The 23,136-nt window shown below is 35.1% G+C and overlaps 1 protein-coding gene across 1 annotated transcript in view; it reads right to left on the reverse strand.

The window, feature by feature from the left end:
- Positions 1–23,136, reverse strand: part of LOC146595138 (metabotropic glutamate receptor 8) — a gene marked incomplete at its 5' end in the record, with an annotated part of 134,151 nt that overhangs the window by 33,379 nt on the left and 77,636 nt on the right. Inside the window, one exon of the mRNA XM_085306333.1 lies at positions 11,632–12,567. Within this exon, the coding sequence (XP_085162459.1) occupies positions 11,632–12,567 (936 nt within the window). The remainder of the gene's footprint in view (positions 1–11,631; positions 12,568–23,136) is intronic.

Genomic DNA, 23,136 nt, shown 5'->3' on the forward strand with positions numbered 1-23,136 from the left:
AGGAGACTCCACAACCTCTCTGGGCAACCTGTGCCAGTGCTCCGTCACTCTCACCCAGCAGACAGTGCTTCCCTGAAGCCCACATTCTAGCATGACACTCACCCAAGTACCATACAGAGCTACAGAGGTACTAAGACCAATAAAGCAAAAAGTAAGTCATCAAGACCTGCTTCTTAGCTGTCTACCTATGAGATGGGAGGGAGCAACTACATATTTTACATTCCTAAATCTATGCCTCCTTCAAGCTTGCAAACGTTTAGTGTAGCAGTGAAGCAGCATGTGACACTGTTTCAGGACATGATGTATTTAGCAATTTTACCATTTAGAATACCTAACCTTTCTGCAGTGTATTTTTATAYTATTTCTTTCTTTCTCAGCTCCCTCTCATATAATTTAATATAGTTCCTGTGAGTAGGAGAATTGAAAGAAATGTAGGACTGTTTATTGAAAGTAAACTAAAAATACAAAGTACAAAAATACGGTATAGTCAGCTGTAGGTAAATTCAAACCATATATGACCCCATGGATTTTTATGATTATATTAGATAGACAATGAAAAATAAAGTGGTAAAATCCAAATTTTCATTATTATCCAACATAGATGTCCAAAATGCTAACCTACCTAGATCCTTAGAACAGCTCCTAGCAGCTTGTAAAATACTGAGAAAAGATTCAGAGAAGTGTTACAGCAATTGGGACAGTAACATCATGGCTTTCTTAAGGTCAGTGGCAAAACTCCCACTGACTTGAACTGGATTGTGCTCTTAGTTGAATCTTTCAGAGATAGAGCACTAACCAAAGGAACTAAAAGTCAGATTTGAGAGTTCTGGATGTAGTCTGATGAGATGAAAGAAAACATTTTATATACTGAAGTCAGAATAAAATTTGTCTACATTTAAGAGTGAGRGTAATGAACAACAACAAAAAACAACAGCAGTGTCAATAAGGGATACGTGCAAAGTCTAGACATTAAGCCTTATAGAAAAAGGATTGGGATTTGAGATATCATAGAATAAAAATGGCATCGGCTGGAATGACTGTTGTATCTTGGACAAATTATAAAGTAAGGAGAGGAGAAACAAGAGAAGAGAAAAAATGAAGGTTGATAAGGACAAGGGTGATAGCTTTCATGGAGGTTGGAAACAAAGAAATTACAGGCCTTATTGACAAAGAGAATAGTGTGGAGGGAATAGCAGAGCAATTTCTATCTTGGAAATCTGGAAGCCTTGATATATATATGTTTGATCTTTGTAGGTCAGTTAAATTGTATTTATTGTTATGACTCAAAGAGATAGACTGTGACGTGCTTGGGAGAAGCTGCCTTTGACTGTATCATAATTTGCATTGCATGTATAAGATTCCTCTTTCTAAAACACTATTTCAGCAGATCAGCTCTTAAGGAAAACATATGGTGCAAACAATTCCCTCATAGAGATTGCCTGAAAAGCAATTTTAGGCTTTGGGACCAATTTCTGTATCATGCCACATTGATTTGCTTGTGTCTTTTTTGATGACTAGATTAGGAGATAGATGCTTTCCCTGCTGTGAACTCTTCTTCTGCTATACCTCATTCAATTACAAGTGCTAGCTTACTAGAAAAGATGCTTGCAAAATGTCATGTTTTCTTCAGCTTCACATGTAAAAATCTATCCCCACATTTGATACTGAACACTCTCTTGTAAGTTATTTCCTACTCCTTTGCTAACCTTTAACTCAATTATGCTCCCATTTTTGTTGATCATATTATATCCTAAATGCAAAATACCTAACATATCACAGTATCTCTATTGCCAATTCTTCTGTACATAATCAGCACACTAGGTGGTCTTAATGGATTTTCTTTTCATGTACTTGCTGCTTTGTAGYTGGGAAATGTTGTGCAGTACCTGTGAATGGCATGCACAATACCTGTGAATACCAGATACAATTCCATCCGAGTTCAGTGGGATAAAACAAAGGACAATCAAGTTCCATGTCTTTCTTTCCTTCATTGTTCAGCTATTTTTAYTGTACTGTGCTGACTATTTCAGTATTTGTATGAAGGAAGAAATTTTCTGTAGAAAACAGAATTATGCTGGTGTTGTATGTTCAGTTCTATCAAATAAATATGACCTCGATAATCATCATGAAAACAGTCATTTGAGTGTTCTACTGATGACATGATGACATTGTTTCTGCTAAACTGGCCACTTGTAAAATGAACATAAATCAGGAAATTGTGAGAACTGTATGTTCATACTGAAAATTCATGTCTAAAGTTAAGAGGATATTTTATAATTAATTCATTGGATATTAGATTCTTTGGATAACTAGAAAAAAAGATAATATCTCCACTCCGTCAAATTCTAACGCTCTTGTGGTCATATAGATCTCTCCAGTGTCATTTTATCCCTGTTGAGAAGTTTCCCTGTAAACTGAAAGAAAAACAAGCTTAAAAAAATGTACATGACTAATTAAAGTCTTGTGAGTTTATTTGTTTTGTTTTGAGGATGGTCATATATGAATTGTAATTATTGCTTTTACTTAGCTAGTTAAAATAATTATACTTGTTCCATGCAAGAGAGAGCTTATAATTATATAAAATGGAATATTTATACACACACACTTACATGTATATTCAGCGTTAACAGTCTAATTACAGATGTATTCCCATAAAATATTTTGGTTTTGCTTTTTAAAAGTATACAGCTCACTAGTTTGTCAGACTTCCATCATTTTCTAGTTCCTGGTATTTCCATCCTTATGAGATATAAATTTATCATTCTGTTACCTACATTAAAATGCAAACTTTTACTGGACTTTGCTGTTACAAATTGCATCTGGCTTATAGGCAATTAAATGTGTGGGCTGGATTTTAATTTTAATTTGATGTCCTACCAGTTCTTAAACAATAGAACAAGAGGCTCAAACACTCAAGCAACTTACTGTGCTTTACATAACCAGCACTCAGTTGAGTCACCCTAATTGTCCTTGAGAGTGTTATTAGTCTAAAAGGAATACAAAGATAATGTGACTTTGATTAGCTGCTGAGTATGAGGCAACTTACAGATGCAGTGTATGAGGAGCTTGTGTACAAGCAGTTATTGAGGCTTAGCTGATGCATGGCAATTTTCTAATCCATGGTATTTTGACCATATTTGTAAGCCCCAAATCTATGTCGTATTATGAAACCCATTGAAAATCAGAATTATTTGTAGCAAGGCATAAAAAAGGAGAGAAACTGAGTATCTTCTCATAGCTAAACTAAAAGCCTTTTAAATTTATTTCTTATATTTTTCATTTAGGTGTTTACTTGTTCTGAGTAAGGCAAAAGTATCTTTAAAGCAACAAGAAAGGCTACTTTTGCACTTCTTCCAGTTTGTCAGGAGCTAGTCAGTACAAGAAGTAGTGAATTTCCCAGAAAAAGTTCCTATTCCCTTCTAAAAAATATTTAATTTAAAGGTTTTCAATCACTCTTAACAAAAGTAAAAATATAAAAAATAAAGTGACAACATTCCATTATTCATAGATAGATTTTTTTTTCTTAAGTGTTGGATTTATCATATCATCCCTAATCGAAATTAAAAAATCCCTCTTCCTGTATATTTACAAACATATTCCATTTTTAAGTAAATCTTAAATACTGTCTGTGCTTATTAAAAAACCCATACAGTTTGTGTTATCCCTGTTTTCTCAGTCCTTCCCCAGTCCCAGGTACTTGAATATTAATGAAGTATGAGTTAGTTGAAAGGAATAAGATCCTGTTAGGCCACAGAGCAGTGCTGGAGCTACTCGGCGAAGGCGTCACGGGTTGATAACTGAAACACGTTTGTCTGCTGTAGTCTCAGTCTGAAAGTAGATTTCAGTCTGAAAGGGAAACCTGAATGGCCCTGGGTGAACACAGGCCTCTGTGAGGATGAGCTCCTTGTTGGGCAGCTGAGTTCAAAAACCATTACATCTCTCTTCACTTTGAATGCAGAATGATAGATTGTACCGAATATAAAACAAGAGGCAGGAACTGCATTTGTCTCAATCCATTTTCCTGATATATTCTCATGTTGTAACAAATTATGTACATCCCCGGAATCCCCAAATCCAGTCTCACTGCGTACAGAGRGGCTTTCCACTGGTCAAAAGAAATACGCTTGCTCTCACCGAACCGCCCATGGTCCTCCTCAAACACAGTGCGCCTGGGCACCAATTGGCAGAGCCTGACTATCTGAGCATGAACCAGTTGACAGCATGGCCGAATTGGAAGAACAATTTTCAGCAGCTTCCTTTTATTCAAAATCATCAATGTCTTGAATTCTGTTCTATGCATAATAATGACCATAGAGACCCACCTCACAGTTATACTTCTATACAAAACACAATTGTGAAAGTTTATAGCATCTTAATACCAAAAAGCAATCTCTTTCTCTTACTGCACAAAGATATCTAATATWACTGGAAGGATTTCTCTTTAACTTCATTTGCTAAAGACAAGTAGATTTTTGACACTAAACAATCAGAACCAACAGACAAACATTTTTAGGAGGTGATCTTGATTTCTGGAAATACAGCAGATAGGGCATAGAATTTGCCCAAATAGTCTCAGTGAAATATTTAGTCTTTTACAAACTGTCATTGTGATTACTGATTATTCTTTTTACAGTGGATGAAGGTGGCAGAGTTACATACTTTTTTTGCGCCCCACAAAATTATTTCTGCTCCTCAGCTAGGTTTAGGAACTTAYCACAGAAGCCAAGAAACAGTCAGAAAAGGTGTATCTAAAGTTCTTYCTGACAAGCATTCCTTAGAAAAGAGGACTTCAAAAAAAAAAAAAAAGAGGACCTGTTACCAACTCTCTGACATTCCCCATTGGGCAAGAAGCAGACTGTGGGCTAATGTAATTTTTTTGGCATCTTATTTCCTGTCCCCACCTTTCCCAAGGACCCTGAAGCTATCGTTCATTGTGGAGGCAGAAATAAACACATCAGACAAACAAAATGCTGGTGTCTTCCATTATACGACAGCTGCACATCTCTTCAATGTCCAAAAAGGTGTTCATCACATAACTAGGTATGCCAGCACACTACTTGTGTTGGAACAAACATGCGACAGTGCAGGAAAAAACAGGCTATACAACCTTCAGSTGTATGCACGAGCTTGTCATTGAACTATTGAAACAAATGATCTTATATTTTATTAAATCGTCCGCTTTCCTCTTTAAGAACCTGGTATTTTCTGTCTTGTTGATAACTTAATAATCTTAGGATTACAATCAGTGCTTAGTGTACATACTTAAAATACGAGTAGTTTAATTAGTATGAAAGTAAAGAAAGAAATGAAATTCCCTGCTAATATTCTTTGCACAGGCATCTTTTAAAGGGAGTAAAGCTGAGTCTTTAGAATTACGTTGACATTAGTTATGGACTAGGTCTTTCATTCAGCAAGAAGAATACTTGATTAAACTTAGCCACATACTGTGCTGAACAGTACCTAGATAGAGAGGATACTTTTTTATAGTAGCTTCTTTCAGACCTATACTAAGTTTTGTTGAGCAGACAGCACAGTCCGAAAAAATCTCCCTAGCTTTTGTGTACTTTAAGGCATCACATCTACATTTTCTTAGCAGTCAGTAGAAGGATCTTTTCTCCCTGCTCCTTCACATACAGTACAAGGGTTTCATCAAGCTGTTTCACCCCTCAGCAGCTTGAAATAACTGAGGAGCCTTAACTTGTTTTGCCCTAACCTCTACAGAAAGCTCTCAAAGAATGTTACAATGTGCATTTATCCCTTGTATATAAGGCTGTAATTTAGTCCAAAACCACTACTTCAAAATAATGAACTTAGATTTCAAATTGTTAGATGATGTAAAACAATACATTAAAGAAACTATGCAGCAATCCATATTATAATGTGCATTATCTTGTACTCCTGACATGACTGTCCAAAGCGCACAAGGAAAGAACTTCCTTGATCAGTAATCATTTTTGTTAATTTTAAATCAATTTCCATATGTAAAATTGATACTCAGAAAGCAGACTATTGGTTAGGAGCCCCCACTTAGACTTCTGAATTTCAGAGGAGTCAGGCACCCAAAAGTCCTACGACAAAATATTGCAAAATGTTTGCTTCAATTTTAACTGATTTTTACTTTATCCCTCAGTTTACCAAAAACATGACTGCAATGGCCTTCCTGAAATTTCATATTTTGAAATTTAAAAGAGCATATTTGCCTGGTATTTTGTAGATATGAGACAGCTCACTCTACCCTAACTCTGAGATGACAGGTTGTGAACCAGCTCTCTTCTAAAAACCATGTTAACTTCTTTGTCCCCACTCTGCTTCTAAAGCATAATGTAACTCTAATTTCACTCAGGATTAGGTTACAAATTCTAGGAAATATTACAATTTAGAAATAATTCAGCGYATTAAATATTTACATTCTGAAAAGTTTGAAAGCAAAAAAACATTCTGGAGAGCTTCTCCCTTCCTAACATTTGGTTTCCAGTGAGAGGGAGGGATGTTCTTATCAGATAATCTAGTAAATTTTATCTAATTTTCTATATTCTAACACATGTAAAAACTCAAGTATTGGAATTCAAGTAATGATAAACTCAGCAATAGCACCAGAGAAGTCATGGGTTTCAAGCAATGACAAACTACCGAATATGCAAAATATCACTTTGGCAGTCTCTTAACTGTATCTTGTGATAATGAAAATTAGAAAATGTTCCAAATCACCCTTGGATTAATCCTGATGCTATGCACAGTGTTGGCACTAAAGATTCTAGTTTAATCAAACCAAATACTATTCACAAAAGAAACACTAACATTTGGCTTTCTTAATAACAGTTGCCTTTTTAATGTTTTTCCTGTGATGTGTACCGCACGGACTACCTGCAGAGACAGATCTCTGAATATCACCAGAATTAGAAGAGAATGTTTTGAAATGAAGAAAAGGCTTTGTGTAGTCTGCTTCATTAACACAGTCTGGGGCATCATTAGGAAGTTCTGTTTTCTTACAGTCCCAGAAATACATTTAGCTAGGAATTCATAACATAAGCAAAAAATGAGTTGCTTAACATCTATAGAAATCTGGTGAAAGCAAAGGGTTTCTACCTGAATTCTCATTAGCTTTTCTTATGCTTATGAGGTTGTGTGATGAAACCACCTCTCCTTCCCACTGAGAATTGAATATCTGTCTCTTGACAACTACAGCAGTAGCTACAAGTCAAATTAAAATTGGAATACTGTTGGAAGTGTTTCTAGCTTCTTTTAATGATACTAGCAGCTCGATGTAAGTATGATCCACATGATGAACAAATCCAGGATGCAAACAGCTTGGATAGTAAGATTATAAAGATAATACCTTATGAGAAGATTTCTACTGCAATTTACATCTTGTTCTGCCTACACTGCAGTTGTGAAAGGGAAGATCAAACTTGTCAGAATAACTGGAAAATACGCTAAAATTTATCTGCCTCATTAGATTACCCCTTACAATTGCTTCCGGTAGGAGGAGGAAGGAAGAAATTACTCAGTGTTTTCTAAGGTCCCTTTTCCTTAGCAAAAAGCACTACCTCTTTTCTTCAGCAGGAGGGAAACAAGCATTCATTTACTCATTCAAAACAGAACACTTCTAGGTTAATATAATAAATGATGTCTTTATTATCTGTGAATGAACATGATTCATCGACCTGTCAAAACTCATAAAATAAGTAATGCAAGGAAATTAAAGTAGTTCTTTTTGTTGAATATGGGTGTACTTTAGACAGCCATCTATCCTCAGCCAGCTCTTGTGCTGTCTGCTGTTGTAACTTAATTTTACCCAGAGGTTCATAAAAATTTCTGTTTTAATCACTCAGCTAATTTCAGTCTTCTCTGTGACATTCCAGTCATCATGACATTTAAGACATCTCTATTCCAGATGACCCCAATATTTCAAATGTTTTGCCATACATGTAGTTGAAGGCTATATTGACAGAATACAGTCTTGCAGAATTTCACTCCTTTTCCCTTAAAACACCTCAGTGACATTTACGGAAGTGTTAGGAAATTGATGTTTTATATCTTGGAGCTAATTTTTTTATCCAGTTCAGTGATGTGCTAGAATAATTTAACTATTTGTAGTGGGTTCCTTTTCTTAGCAGTTGTCAAAGATGGAATAATCATGAGCAGACAAAATCATGAACTGGGCAATCACACAGGATTTATGGTCAATGCTCTTCCTGTTCTCTGCAGAACTGCTGCAGAAATAATAACCAGAATGGCATCTTTAATATCACATGGGTTTCATATTCTGCTGCTTGAGATTAAGGCCAAATAATAAATATGGAGATCTGTAAAAGCCATCAGACTTGGATTACGGGAGGTCAGTCTGGGTTAGTATTTCAATCTTTTGTTTATTGTCCATAGATAGGTACCATTTTCAACTTGTTGCATGTTATATAGTATTTTTTTTCAATTTTGTATTATTTTTAAACTTAGACATAAACTTAGATAACTTACATGCAAGTAGGAACAGCATCTTTTAAAAAGGGCTACTAAAAATAAGTTACAAAAGTCAAGATTATAAATCAATTTGTTCCTACTAAGTCTTGTTAAGGTATCTGTGTTTTTAGCATGTTTGCTCCTACAGAGATGCCACACCATGTAAACTGAGTCCTTTAACTCATCTGAATCAGTCAACCAGAGACCCAGAGCTCTGCATAAACACAGTGAAGTGAGATGAGCTTCCCCAGCGTGTGCTTCACAGCAAGAGCCTACAACTAAGATTCAGCAGCCTGTCCTCAGATATGAACTTATGCTTACTTGCATACCCTTCATTAAAAATATTTTTTAAGTCTGAGGGACTCTAACACAACTTATGGACTTGTACTGGCTGTACAACCTTATGCTCCTCTACACTTTAGCCAGAATCTCTTAGTAACTTTACATTTTCAGAAATTGGTACTTAAATGTAAAGGAGATCTTTCCATGAAGATATGCAAATTTTGGATCTGGATATCTGTACGGTTTTGGCATTTATTTAAGTTCCTATTTTTCTGTCTGTAAGCACAAATATTCCAACTGTGACATAAAAATAAAAATAAAAAATAAAAGCTCCTCAAAACACTTTCTGCTCAAATTGTGTTCAAGGACTAGATAAATAAGTAAATATAGCCTAACTTTCCAAACATGCATGATTGTATCCACTATTTCTTGTGAGATATCCACTATTTCTTGTGAGTGTTACTAATATTTAGGAAAACAGAAGTGCCCCAAAACATTTTGGAGAAGTTTTGACTACTTTTTATTCAAAAACAAGTGTGTTAAGTCAATGAAATATGAGTTGGAACTACATATGTGTTGTGAATAATGGCATGTTAAATGTTATCACTGTCAGCATTTCAAAAAAGCAACTGCTACTCTTACACAGTACTTTAACTTCCCCAGTTTACTTTTCATTTCTCTCTGAGCAAACTCAAGCCATATAAAAAAATAATTTCAGGTTTCTAAAATCATCTGCAAAGTGAATAAGCAACTAAGAAAAGCCTGCTTGGTTTATTTCTCCTTTTCATTTCTCTTATTTCTTTGATCTTCAAAAAATTATTATAATATCAAATTTCAATTACAACATTCTATAATGTATTGGGTTTTTTTTTAATTCTTCTTTAGGTGTCATGTATTAACTAAGAAAATGACAAGCAACTTTTTGCTTGACTATATTCAGACAATATATATGTGTGTGCACTAAGCCATTACATTTTTGTTCCATTTAGATAGGTAATTTAATTGTATGAATGCATGAGCTATTGTGATGATGTCCATAAGGCTCTGTGTGGAAACATATTTTTATATGTAGGAAAAGGTAGAAGCACTGAGAAAAGAATATTTGAACTACAAAACTACTGTATTAGCATATTAATTTGTTTTTTCTTTCCTTCCTGAAAGTCGTTATCTGAAGAAAAAAAAAAAATTTTAGATAAAAGTCAACTAATAAGTGAAATGTGTTAGAAGCTGTGTGATTTAGTATAATTTGTGTGTTCACTCTTGGGTTTCATAAAAGAAACCTAACAGAGCTGTTCATTAATCTCTTTTTTAGAGGTCAAAACCAAGTCATCCTTTACTATAAACTAAGGTGAACCAATGGTGTGAATAAAAACTCACTGCACAGTTGTCAGCTAAGTAATATTTTCTATGTCCCAATATCCAGAAATTGTTGTTTCAGAATAGGTACTTGCTCTAAAACTGACTGGCCCAAGCTGAAGTGGAATCTTCTCAATAGAAAAGTACCACATCTTTATATACCAAAGTCTTTTTTGACTTGAGCCTATACAAAAAAAGTCAGAAATTAAATTCAGTTCACCTGATCAACTTTTCCTATTTCAGACAGATTTTTTTTTTTTTTTTTTTAGTTTTACTTACTGCATTTTGATGTACCATTACCTTGGTACTCAATTTATCATAAACTTCCCCTGACTTTATTTGAAAGATGATGGAAATCAAGTCTGATTCAATTCAGTAAGTCTGCTTACCTTGATTTTTAGTGAGGAAAATGTTTTTATCTGTCACGCTGTCTTCCCCATACATAGTCATCTTCTTGAATCAGCAGGTGCTTTATCAAGCTACARGGACCTACTCCTTAATTCTGCAGGCAAGAGGGCTATCCCAAACACGGATATGTTAAATCTTTCCTCAGTATCAGTACATACCTGCTGAGCTTTTTAGTAAAAGTTAATTTAACTAAAAAATTATTTTTAAAAATATTTTTAAAATCACTTGCTAGAAGTAAAGGGAGAAGAGGTTTTATAAAGGACTGATGACTTAATTTTCTTATTTTAGAGATTTTCCATACACTCTTGAGGACTGATGCTGTTTTTATTGCGCTTTCCTACCTCACTTGTCATATACCCCYCTATCAGTTGGATACAAACCCATGAAGATGACATTTATCTGTGTCTTCCTATTAGAACTGAGAGCAGGAGAGTTAAATGTCTGATATGTTTTATATAGCTCACCACAACCAATATCAGAAAAGAGCCATGTGAACTGAACAAGGAAGAACAGATATCCAAGTCTGAAAGGTTGAATTTCTCATTAAAAGATCAGGGAAATATGTTTTCCCCTCATATAATATTTAGTGAATTATATTTAACATGATTTTATGTGATTTTATATCTATTTCATTCACTCCTTCTATTCTTTTTAAAAAATGCATATGTTAACCTGGGGGAAAAGTAATTTTTTTCTTTCTTCCCRACATTCTTCTTCATTATTTTTGACAAACGTAAGTTGATCTTCCTAGATTTTTGAAATGTAACCATTTCTATCAGATTTGTGGATGATAACAAAGATTTATAGGGCTTCATGTAACAGGCATCATGAAAGGATAATAACAAGCATTAGCAGAAACAGTTATTTAAAACAAGGATATATTGAGAAAATGTCAACATCATTAGGTGTGCAATGTGATACCACAATTGCATTCAATATCGTGTTATAAAATATAGGAAACTTACCTTTTTAACTATGTATTTTACTATCTGTGAATTTTGAGAGTCTGTATTCGCAGTTATCATTCAGAATTTGTATCTTGTAAGAGTGGAAGTATTGTAGTGTTATAAAAATTGCCAGATAAAAATAAAAAGAAGATAATATTTGATTCATAAAYGTATCACTTACCTTCTCTGCTGATTGGGCTGTACCAAAAAAGATTGGAATAAAAGCTAACCAAATTATGCAGGTTGTGTACATAGTAAATCCAATGGGTTTTGCTTCATTGAAGGTTTCTGGAACCCCTCTTGTTTTAATAGCATATACAGTGCATGTGACCATCAAGAGAATACTGTATCCAAGGGAACAAATGAGAGAAAGATCTGAAATGTCACATTTGAGAACTCCTCTGGCATTTTCTGGTTCAAGTGTCCTTTGCTCTCCATAGTCTACTATGATATGTGGTGGATCAATAGCAAACCAGATAAAGACTCCAATAAGCTGCATGGATATGAGGCTGAAAGTGATCACCAGCTGGGAAGCTGGGCTAATAAATTTGGGAGCTGTGACAGATTTTTTGCCTTGTTCAAATATTCTGTGAATTCTGTTTGTTTTGGTAAGCAAGGCAGCATAGCTGAAACACATGCCAAGTCCTAAAAAGATTCTTCGAAATGAGCAGACTACTGTATCAGGAGTCGCAATCATTAAAAAAGTAATGGAGTAACAGAGAAAAATCCCAGTCAAGAGCACATAGCTGAGCTCCCGTCCGGATGCCCTGACGATAGGAGTGTCATTGTACCGGACAAATGTCACGATTACAAAGGTGGTGGCAATTATTCCAAGAATAGCTATGAAGACGGGCACAATGGCCCAAGGAGAATGCCACTCCAGTTTGATTATAGGGATAAGCTGGCAATCTGTACGGTTGGCATTTGGTCTCTTATTAATGGGGCACAGTTCACAGTTGAATTCATCCACCTGGTAGTGGTACCCTTCACAGCGTTCACAGTGCCAACAGCAAGGCACTCCCTTTACGGTTTTCTTTCTTTCCCCAGGTTTACAGGGCAGGCTGCAGACAGATGCTGGATGAGTGTGTTCTCTATTAGCCCACTGCATGTCTTCTACCTGTGGGTATAAAAAATTAATGAGCCTTCTATTTTCCCCCATTTATAATATCCTAATCCTGGCCACAGGTTTGTCATAAATCACTACATGCTGACAGTACAAACACAGCTTACCATAATAAGAAACATGTTTCTTTCCTTTGTATTGACTTTACGAAAGTGTTAAATGATTGTGTCCAATAAATCATTCATTCCACAGGCTTGATGAGTGTCATTAGTTTCTATTTACCTCTTTACTGCTGACCAAATTGACATTTGTAAATATATTTATCGACTCCASGTTAGTTTAAAAGAAAAAAGCCCTGTATACAGGGCTTTGAAAGCTAATTACATGCAAATATACATAATAGTAGTTCTCAAACATTTAATTACAAAATAAGACTGTATGAGTTTCAAATTATTTTCTGGTACTGTAAAAGGATAGATTAAAATCTCCATGCAGCAGAAGAAAAGATTTGTGAATATGAGATTTAATGTCATCCCTTCCAAGAACCTGGATATTTTATACTTTTTCATTTGCTAAGTTTTGAAATGCACAAGAGTGTTTTGTTTTCATTCCTAAAAGACGAAAATGTGCATACACTGCTTTCTGAATAATAATGATGGGAAAAGATATCATGGCTACATTTCAGTCCTCCTGATTTAAAACTTCCAAAAACATTAACATTCGTAGTACAAAATACATGCAAATAATGCAGTCTTGTTTCAAAAATCCTACATTTTTCCACAATGGAGTATTAGCAAAAAAAAAAAAAAATGTTTTTCATCTGCTTATCGATTCTTCCTGTATGCCCCTCAAAACAAAATCTGAATAGGAAACTCATGGACTTAATGCAACTCCTGCTTCACATTATCATTCACTTTAGTCCTAGTTCTCCTTAACTCACCCTGAGTAAAACCATGTTCTGCAAGAGGTCACATTGATTAAAGTAGAGCAGTCTGCAARGCAAAGAACTACTTAGAAGCACCAGAATCACTCTGTGTTGCTTCCTTGTTCCACCTTTTATTCGTCTGTGAGGTRGTAGCACTCAAGGACAGTGGACTTCTCCTGTTCTTGCCCTTTAAGTACTTAGCACTTTTATTTAATTTGGACTTTTTTTTTTATAAATGAAACAGCAATAACAAAACTTCACGTGTCAGGAATGTTTTCAGTTCCTTCTGGAGGAGGACAGAATGGGGACAGCCTATCAAGAGGGATAATTTTGTCTTTAACAGTTTATTTTTCCGGCAAATTTTCAGCAGATTTAAGAGAAAATCACATTATAGCATTCCCAGTTTCTTTTGCCTTTCTCGGAAAGTCAGAGCACCAGCATGTAGGGTGAATAAAGCAGAAACAAACTGCAGAGCTCTTTGTCCCCACTTCTGCACAGGGTGGGACTTTTCTGTTATTCACCACGCAGAGGTGCAAACAAGGGAGTGCACAGTAAGGAGACAAGAAATATACAGTCAGTTCTCTGAACAGCCGCTTACGTCCCCAGAGTCATTCAATGGGGCTCAGTGAACCTCTCAGCCAGCCTACAGAAGTTACTGACACAAAACTGTATTTACCCCCTGAAGGATTTTGATAATTATGTGAAATACAGCACCTGGCAATTATTTAAAAGTAAACCATTTAAGTAATTAGCTTYCTAAAAACCATAAGAATCATACAATTGTATGAAATAGCCTTCATAGAGCTCTAGCGGAGCACTTGACACCTTAAGAAAATATTCACCTCTGCTACAATCTTCTGATTTTAATCACCAGAATTCACAAAGCCTGTGTAACCCCTAGTGTTTAATCTACGAGACAAGACAGAAAACACGCTACGATGAAATCTGTGTGATAACAAAGACATATCCTCCTTCACTGAGTTGTTATGAAGATAAATACATCAAAGCTTGTGAATTAGTCAGATCCTACGATAATGGGGGCAATATGAGGCCATGGGCATTAACTCAGATCTGTGGGTAAGTCTGGATGACTTGGAAAAGAACAGTATTGCCTATTTGTTGAATCAGAGCATACAGTTCARAATCATCAGGACAATACACAGCACCTGACCCAGCACAAAGTTAGAGCAGCGTGGACAGGCAATATCTACGCTGGCAGAAAGCCTAAAAGGATAAATTTAAGGTATCCAATTTTTTAAGACATTTGAACTGGCAAAATGAGTTTATAYCCAGATCAGCATTTGATGCCATAAGACTACAGTGTTATCTGGGATTAAGTGCCCTAAAGCTACATTTACTGTATAAATCCACAACCTAGATAGATATAAAATTTCATTTATATCTTTCAGAGTTTCTACCCATGAGCTGAGCAAAATATTTTCCTTTTTATTCTACAAATATCCATGATTTCATACACTTTCATCCTGGCTGAGTTTAAAATAAAAACATGAGTCAAAACTATTCCTGACTGGCAATACTGTATCCTGTTGGCAACAACTGATAATAAATTCCTATCTCAGAAGGTCACTAATAAAGATTCATAATACCATTGTTATTCTAGTAGATCTGACACATAACCCATGCAAGATATAATTCCCAGCATGGCAGCATAGGTTTATGAATGTTGGAAAACTCACCAGCTAAACAAACTTAACTCTTTTTTTCTTTAATGAACTGTGAATAAAAGAACAATTGGCTGTTAGTCCTGAAATGCTCCAAATCACAATGAAAGCATAAAATAGATCTAAATCAAAGTAGAGAATACTCAAAACAAATTGTTGGTGTGCAGGTGGATTTTTAAAAGTTTTCAAATTGTCTTACAATCTTTTCTGAATGACTTAGACTAAACCTACAACTACATTTAGAGCTTTAGGCTGACCTACACTTCAGAAAAAGAAATTAATAAAAAATTTTATGAGCTCTTGCTCATGAGATTTCTATTCTATTTTTCTAAGAAGAATKATTTTTAAAAAAAAGTTCTTATAGATTTTTGTGATGGTCATTTTGTCTTTTTGTCCCCAAAACATGAAACATGCAATGTGATTGTGTGATTGGAAGTCCACTAACAGAGAGCTCTAGATGCATAGATAACGGGTCACTTAGCACTGAGGTTGCTTTTAAAAAACCTCAGACAGCAGAGAGAAAATTCTGGAGAGCAGGACATTGAATGGCTTTAACTCTGGAGAGGGTACAAAGACACAATTTCCCTTGCCCTTCTTCATCCCCCGTCATGAGGATCCCCCTCAAATGTGCATCATGTTCAGGGTATAACTACACCGACAAGGCACAAGAAGAACCAATCTGTGGCTCCGATTGTTTGATGTTCATGTTGGTCAGTATTTGAAAGGAAAGTCTAAAAAGGGAGTTTGGACTAGTTTCCACTTGATCAGGTGAACWGAACCCATTTTAATGGGCAGGTTGAATTCCTTTCTTTTTGTTTCAGCCGAAAAGTATCACGTTCACATTGCCTGAGTCGTGCTCCGTAACACAAGCCAATGAGGCAAGCGGGAGCAAGCAGATTAATTTCAGAAGTGAACTCCATCAAAACCAAAATAATAGTGTTTCCACACCCTCAGACGGCTGCTTAGGCACTGCTGTAACTGAGGCAGAACRGGTAGGGGAAACCCGACCACCGAGTGAGCTCTACTTGCTTTCACTACATCCAGACAGATCTGCTAAGGGTTTCTGTTTATGCAGCCAGCTTCCAAACTTCAGCTTTAATTTTAGACAGGAAATGATAGTAAAAATTGTTAAAATACAAGAAAGAGAAGGAGGATCACCCGAGACATTTGGAAATACATAATTTTTAGAACTGCTGAACACCAATAATTGTCATCAAATTTAGAGGGAGCTGCTGCATGCTCAGCTTCTGTTGAAAATCAGATTATTTATGTAGACATAAATACTTAGAGGTAGAACTTTCAAAAGTGCCAAGGGAAACTTGTTCAACCTAGTTAATTAATTTAAATGGGATCTAAGTGCCTTAACTGTTTAAGAGCTTTTGAAAATCCCAGTAGACTCCCATCTGCCATTTTCAGCATCTAAATAACTGAGAAAATCTGCTCCAAAGTGATCTAGAAGTTCAAATGCTGTGAAACTAATTTCAGAGGAACTTAGCTGTAGCTACATATTTTTAAACAAAATTCTCACAGAGGAATAAACCTGATAAAGAAGCYAAAAACAGGCAAATGAAAGACAGGAATGAAGTTTTCTTCAACCTTAAAAAAAAAAAAAAAGAGAGAAACAGAGTAAGTTTGGCAGTTCTTCATCCCCTACTGATCAGGACATCTGTGTCTGCATCAGTCTCTACAGCTCACACTCTGCTAAGGCTGTCTGTATGAGTCTCAGATTATTAAGTAGTCCTCAGCAAACTTAGTTTCTAGGAGACTTATTTGTCACTTTAATTTTTTTGCACGATTCGCTGTGTGGTCTTCACTATAGTGTAATATATGACAAGGCAAAGTTCAGTATTAAATTCATCATGTAGGTTAGATGAACTGGAATGGTCTAGATCTATATTTATTATTAATAATAGTTTAAATATGATTATTAATTTTATTTGAAAAGCTCCTCTGAATTTTGAAAGGTAAGTGTTTGACTGATGTGCCATCATGGAGTATCTCTCATTCCCCTAAGATAAGGTACCATTTTCTTCTTTTCCAATACTGATTCAACTGAAAACATCAGAAAGAGTATGACAGCATGTCTGTAAGATATGTGCTCATTTTCTATGAAATACACCACTATACAGAAGAAAATGGCTTCATTGCTATTTAAATAGACATAAAAATTATTCTGTATGARATATCTGCCCAATGGAGTCGCAATTTTCTTTAATTTGCAGCACTAAGATTCACAGTTCACTAAACCATTAAAACAGACTGAACGTCATTCCATACCAAAACTGAGTAAACACCTCTATCCTTCTTGAACATTACAAATACAATTTTCTCTAACATCTAATAATAAAGCTAAAAATTAATGAGGTGAGAACGGGCCTAACACAGGATGAGATTTACATGCCACAGTACAAGAAGCACATTCACATTTCTGGCACCTACGTTCCTCCAGCAATCAGGCAACTCATTCAATTATCAGTGCCCTCAGCAACCAAAGGAGGTTGATCAAAAATGCTGTTAATGAGTTGCTTATCATTTTTTGAACCATTTTTGTATACAAGAACACTTTTYTTTTTCATTCTTAATGATCACGGTAAAATTTATCACTTAGTCACATAATCCAGCAACCAGTGATAATACAAAGTGCCTGGACAGACTTCAGAGAGTATATATCAAGGACATGGCTAGATAACATTTAGCTGTTTCAGATTATATTATATTATCACTTATAGTAAATTCCATTTTTAAAATCTTACCTCACAGCTACATATTTATTCAAAAATTATCAAAAATACACGTTTAAAGATAATATTGTAATGTACAGAATTATACAAGTTCAGGACAGAGGAAACCACACTTTAACTCTGCCTTTTGTAATGCAAGCAGTGCATTCAACCAGAATCATATGAACAGGCTAAGGTTTTATTTTGTAGTCAGGTGGCCAAGTGACAGCATCAGAGCTGTCACATACTGCTTCATATGTCTTCAGATCCTGAGTTATAAAAATGATAAAGAATTGAAATGTCACCTATGCCTGTTACTAWGAATTATACTTATTTTTGTTTCAARTTCCTGTAAATATTTCTTTTCTGACAAAAAGGTTCATCATTGGAGCATAGCAAGCAARCTAAGGTATTTTGGTCCGACATTTAGCTTTTTAATTTGTATAATGCATCTATTCGTACAGTAAAAGTTCTAATCTCTGATGTACTTTGTCCAAGCATGTAATCTGAACCATAACACACTGAAATTAAACTGAAACTGGTTCAATTAAAGTGAATTCATTATGAGTCTAAATATAATGATCATTGGATTCCATCTGCCAACCAGATTTTATCCCTCTAGAGAAAAGCTGGATATACTTACAGGCTAAACTTACAAACACTTAAGAAATAATGTGTGGAAGGGAAGAAATAAGTCAAGGAGAAACAATATTCTGGAATGAAAATTATTGGAAATGTAAAAAAAGAAAGAGAATAAATCTAGATTGTCAATGGCAGTATCAAAACACTATCATTACCAAATTTGCCATAACTACTGAGAAATGTTAACTCTACTAGCTACATGTGGCTGTTTTCTTGCCAACTCAGATGACATTTTCTAGAATTTCGGGTATAGCTATTCCTAGAGGCTTGCAAGTAATATAGAGTCCTATCTTTCATACATTTGACAAGAAGTTTGAGAAACTTAATTAAATGCAATGGTCATTAAAGCACGAGTCTGGAATACTACATGGAAAATCATTATCCCCTTTTTTTCTAGGAACAGAAGCACAAGTTGTTGTTAGGACCCAGATGGAAGCTATTTCTCCTATTAATCCACCTGCTCAAAATGCCTCCTAGGCACACTGTTTACCATCTGTATCTCATAGTTTCACTAAAGGAAGAATTAGGACAGTTATAGTTACTGTAATTTACATTTGAATATACATTTATGTACATATGTATGTCCGTGTATATTTATGCATGTATGATTTAAAATGTTCTTGATTCCTGAAAGGAAGGCAATATTTCTACTATTTGAGACCAGAGGTACAGAATGGTTAATCAGTTTTACTCTCTAATGTCATTTGCTTAGAATTAGCCTATACGGCTGTGATATAATCTGACTTTCTTAGTGATCTTTGGCAAATTATTTACCCTGCTTGAACCTCAACTTTGCAATTGCTGGAGGGAAGTGTCATGCACCCAAGAACTGTGGAGACACTTAAGTAAGTTTAAAATGTGGGTAAAAATATTAAGTAGGGATTTTTGCGGTGGGAGAGGAGGGGCTGGATCTCAGTGATACCAGATACTAAACTGATCTCCACCTCTCAGATGTGGAAGACCACTTGGCTAGCRGATATAACTGAATAAACTGATGTATGATTCTGTTGTTCTTGCTAAATGTTCACCTAGCACTTACTAGGGAGATTGATTACAATTGTCACAATTTGGCAGATTCTAGTTCTTTACTACATTTAAAAAAAATTCCCGAGGTCCCTAATGCTGGTTTGTCTGGACAATGGTCTTGTGCATGAGCAAGTATTTATGTTTTAGAAAGTATGATTAAAAATATTACATTTAAAATTACTCAATATTTTTTAAGGAATATACATCTGAAACTACACTATCACCAGTCTTTGGAATTACTAAAGCTAAAGGAATGTTTTTTTAATGTTCTGGCTATATTAAGAAGTTGTTTTCAGCTACAGCAAAACAAAAAAAAAACAAAAAAAAAGAAGTAATTTGAGGACAGTATGAGGGGGTAAAGTATAAACACACAAAAAATGATGCAAGAGATACAGAGTTACTTATGCTCATAAACGCAAAAGGTTAAATACTGGTCTTGTTTTCTCAACAAGAGTATTTTATTTAGTGGCCTGAGGCTGTAATTTTACCACAAGATGCCAGCCTCACRAAATAAGTCATATAATGATTTCTGAATACTTGCATAGTGCAGCATACCATGTAAATCTTAAGGAATAATCACACCACTATATCATAATGTATAGAGAGTATCAATTAGTTCTATACAGACTTTAAATCTCAGACTTAAAGCTAGTCTTTGAATAGTGTGGGAGCTGATTATGTTTAGATTACATTTTTCTAACTGTGGTTTGGTTTGCACTTATGACTTCCAGAAGGGCTGACCCTACCACACCCTTAGTTTAAAGGTAGGAGCTGGCATTTCCAGGGAGGACCAGTGGAGCTCAAGTACATTCCCTACTTTGACTTGCCAGATACAAGATTTGTTAATATGCATGAAATAATAGTTGGAAAAAACACATTTTATTCTCAAATGCCTGCGGAGCACCCTGGCACAAAGTGCAGGGACTAGCAGGTCTTCAGTAAACAGCTACTGCAGTGGATAGTATTCTACAGCAATCTAGTAGGCACCTTTCTTCAGTGTAAGCTAGATATTTTTTTTTCTTCAATGTGTGAATCTTAATTACTATTAAGGTACCTGTTGCTGGAGATAGACTGTTTATTTTCAAATGAGGGCAAAAAATCCGACTATTTCCTTAATAGTATTTTGTCTCAGAAAAATTCTATTCAAGATAATATCAAGAGACTTTAGAGTTTTTGGAAGTGCTATTTTAAAAATATATTATTACTATGAATGGATCAGACTGCAAATGAGCTTTCCAAAGTTATTCTTTATGGAGACCTTTTTCATATACACAATTTCTATTGCAAATCATCAATCAGAATTCATCATATGACTTGCAAGTATTTGATATGTATTTACAGAGATTTTAACGACCATTTTGGTGTCCTATGGCTATATAACTTATGATGTATGTATAGAGATTAAAGTTATAATGTGCTACTAAGGTGCTACACAGCAGACTGTGCCATAATTTTACTTATAATTAAACGCATTAAAAATCCCCCACTCCAAAAGCACATATCAGAATTGGATATATCTTTATGAATAAGATTATTTTGTGAGAAAACCATTCTCCCTTCCCTTCTTGTCACGTGACACATTTTGACCAGCTCTAGTACTTGGACCACAAGGACCACAAGTACTTGGACCACAAGGCTTGGATATAAAATGTTTCTCCCTGCAGCTGATCATGCAGAAATAGCTTGTAAGAAAATATTTAGTTCTTTGAGAAAGTAAAGAGAGCTCAATTCTGGCAAAGAGTTCCTTAATGTCCTTTTCCTTGTGCTTGGGGAAACTTCTTAGTTCTGCTTAAGGTCCATGTCATCACCTGTTTAACTAGTGGCTTCTTGATGAAKCTTTTAATATCCATAACAAATATGCTCCCTCCCAAACCTATTGCTCAAATTTGCTGCTACATATGTTTGAATCTAGCCTATCCCATGTCCTCCAGAGCTATTAAATTTCCCTGCAAGCTGTGTCAGATGCCTTTTATTCCCAGTGGTGGTCAGGTTCTCCCCTACTTTACAGCTCAAAGTAAACAGAAGAAAGATAAGGGGTTAAGTACAAATACTATACGACTTAAAAGGAATCTTATACAGATTTATCTTTTCTTTAATTTTAAGTCTCTAGTTAATTCACTTAAAACTGCTTGAATAAATCCCATCTTTTCATTCAGAAATGGTCACTATGAGATGCTTTAATCATTCTGTCAGTTTAAAGGAGAGYTTGTCTACCAGCACAGGGTGCTTGGAAATTCTGTTCCCAAACAAACACTTTCGTGAAGGTCCAGTTGATAGACATATGACTTTCAAAAATGAGGCATTGTGTATTGGGCCAGAACTTCACTAGGTTTAGATCAGTCCACTGACTTCAGAAAAGTTATGCTGAAAATGGCAAGGTCCATATGTATTTGATGTTACCTATGGAAATGACCTGCCTGCCTCTTACCTTTATTACTTTAAACTAGAAATTAGCCAACGAGGAAAAAAAAAAAACAGTTCTTTATGAAAAAAGATATTGACAAGTTAGTTTTATTTTTAATCCTGCCCCATTATTTTTAAATGGCTTAAATTATTTCCTATTTCTTGATCAGTGGAAAAGATGTGAACATGAAACTGATGAATGAATGTCTCTAAATGCCAGCCTGTCCAATATCTTCTGCAAAATAATATCAATAATAATAACATAAATGATATATTGCTTATTCCCACAGTGCTCACAGACCAAGACCTCAAGTGTACTAAAGCCTGTAAAAGTCTTCAAGAAAAAATGATTGTCTTAAGCCAGAAAAATTTACAGTCAAAATATAATATAAAGGACATCAGAATATCAGTGGAACAGATACCAATAGAAAAGTATAATAATTAAAAAGTAAGTATAACAATAAAAAAGTAAGGTGACACTCATCAATATGATAGGAGTCATAGCATAAATCCAAATAGATTTAAGCTTTTTGAGGCTATCCTAGCAAAAAGGATTTTTAATGAGTGAAATGAAAGAAGAGAGCAGGACAATTTTGCAGATAATCTATCCAAGCACTAGTGGCAGAAAGACAGAAAGCACAACAGTAATGAYTTCAGCACCAACCACTCACAGAATAATAGAAAACAGAGCTGAAGGATCATGTGGTCCCACAACATTTAACCTCTGAGCAGTGTTTCAGCAAAAAGTGAAGCACTTGAAATTTTGAGTAAAGTTGTCCTCACCTCAGCAACCCTATACTGTAACTGACTGTGACAGGGGAGAAGAAAAAGCTTGGATAAAATGTAGGGATCAAGTTTATTTCCCTCTTTTCTCAAGAAAAGAATCACTATACCTAAACCATTACTAACACTTTTGTCTAACCAGTTTTTAGAAAAAATAGTAGTTATTGTATGTAGGGCATTCTACTCAGAGGCATCAGAAAATCYTAAATATTGACATGTAGATTTTGACATTACCTTAAGATAGATTCCCCTACAGTAATCAGCTCCTTCCAGTGAAAAGTCAGATCTTTCTACTATAATCATTTTCTGATTTTCAGCACTTCATAAGCAAATCATACTGTCATACATAGAAAATCATACTGTCCCATTACATACAGTTGCAGTCAGGTAACAAAATCAAATACAGAAAATTTAAAAGTCTGAACTAGTTCAGAACTGGCAG

The sequence above is a fragment of the Rhea americana genome, unplaced genomic scaffold (genome assembly GCF_003343005.1).
Source record: "Rhea americana isolate MKP2758 unplaced genomic scaffold, rheAme1 scaffold_238, whole genome shotgun sequence".
NCBI lineage: Eukaryota > Metazoa > Chordata > Aves > Rheiformes > Rheidae > Rhea > Rhea americana.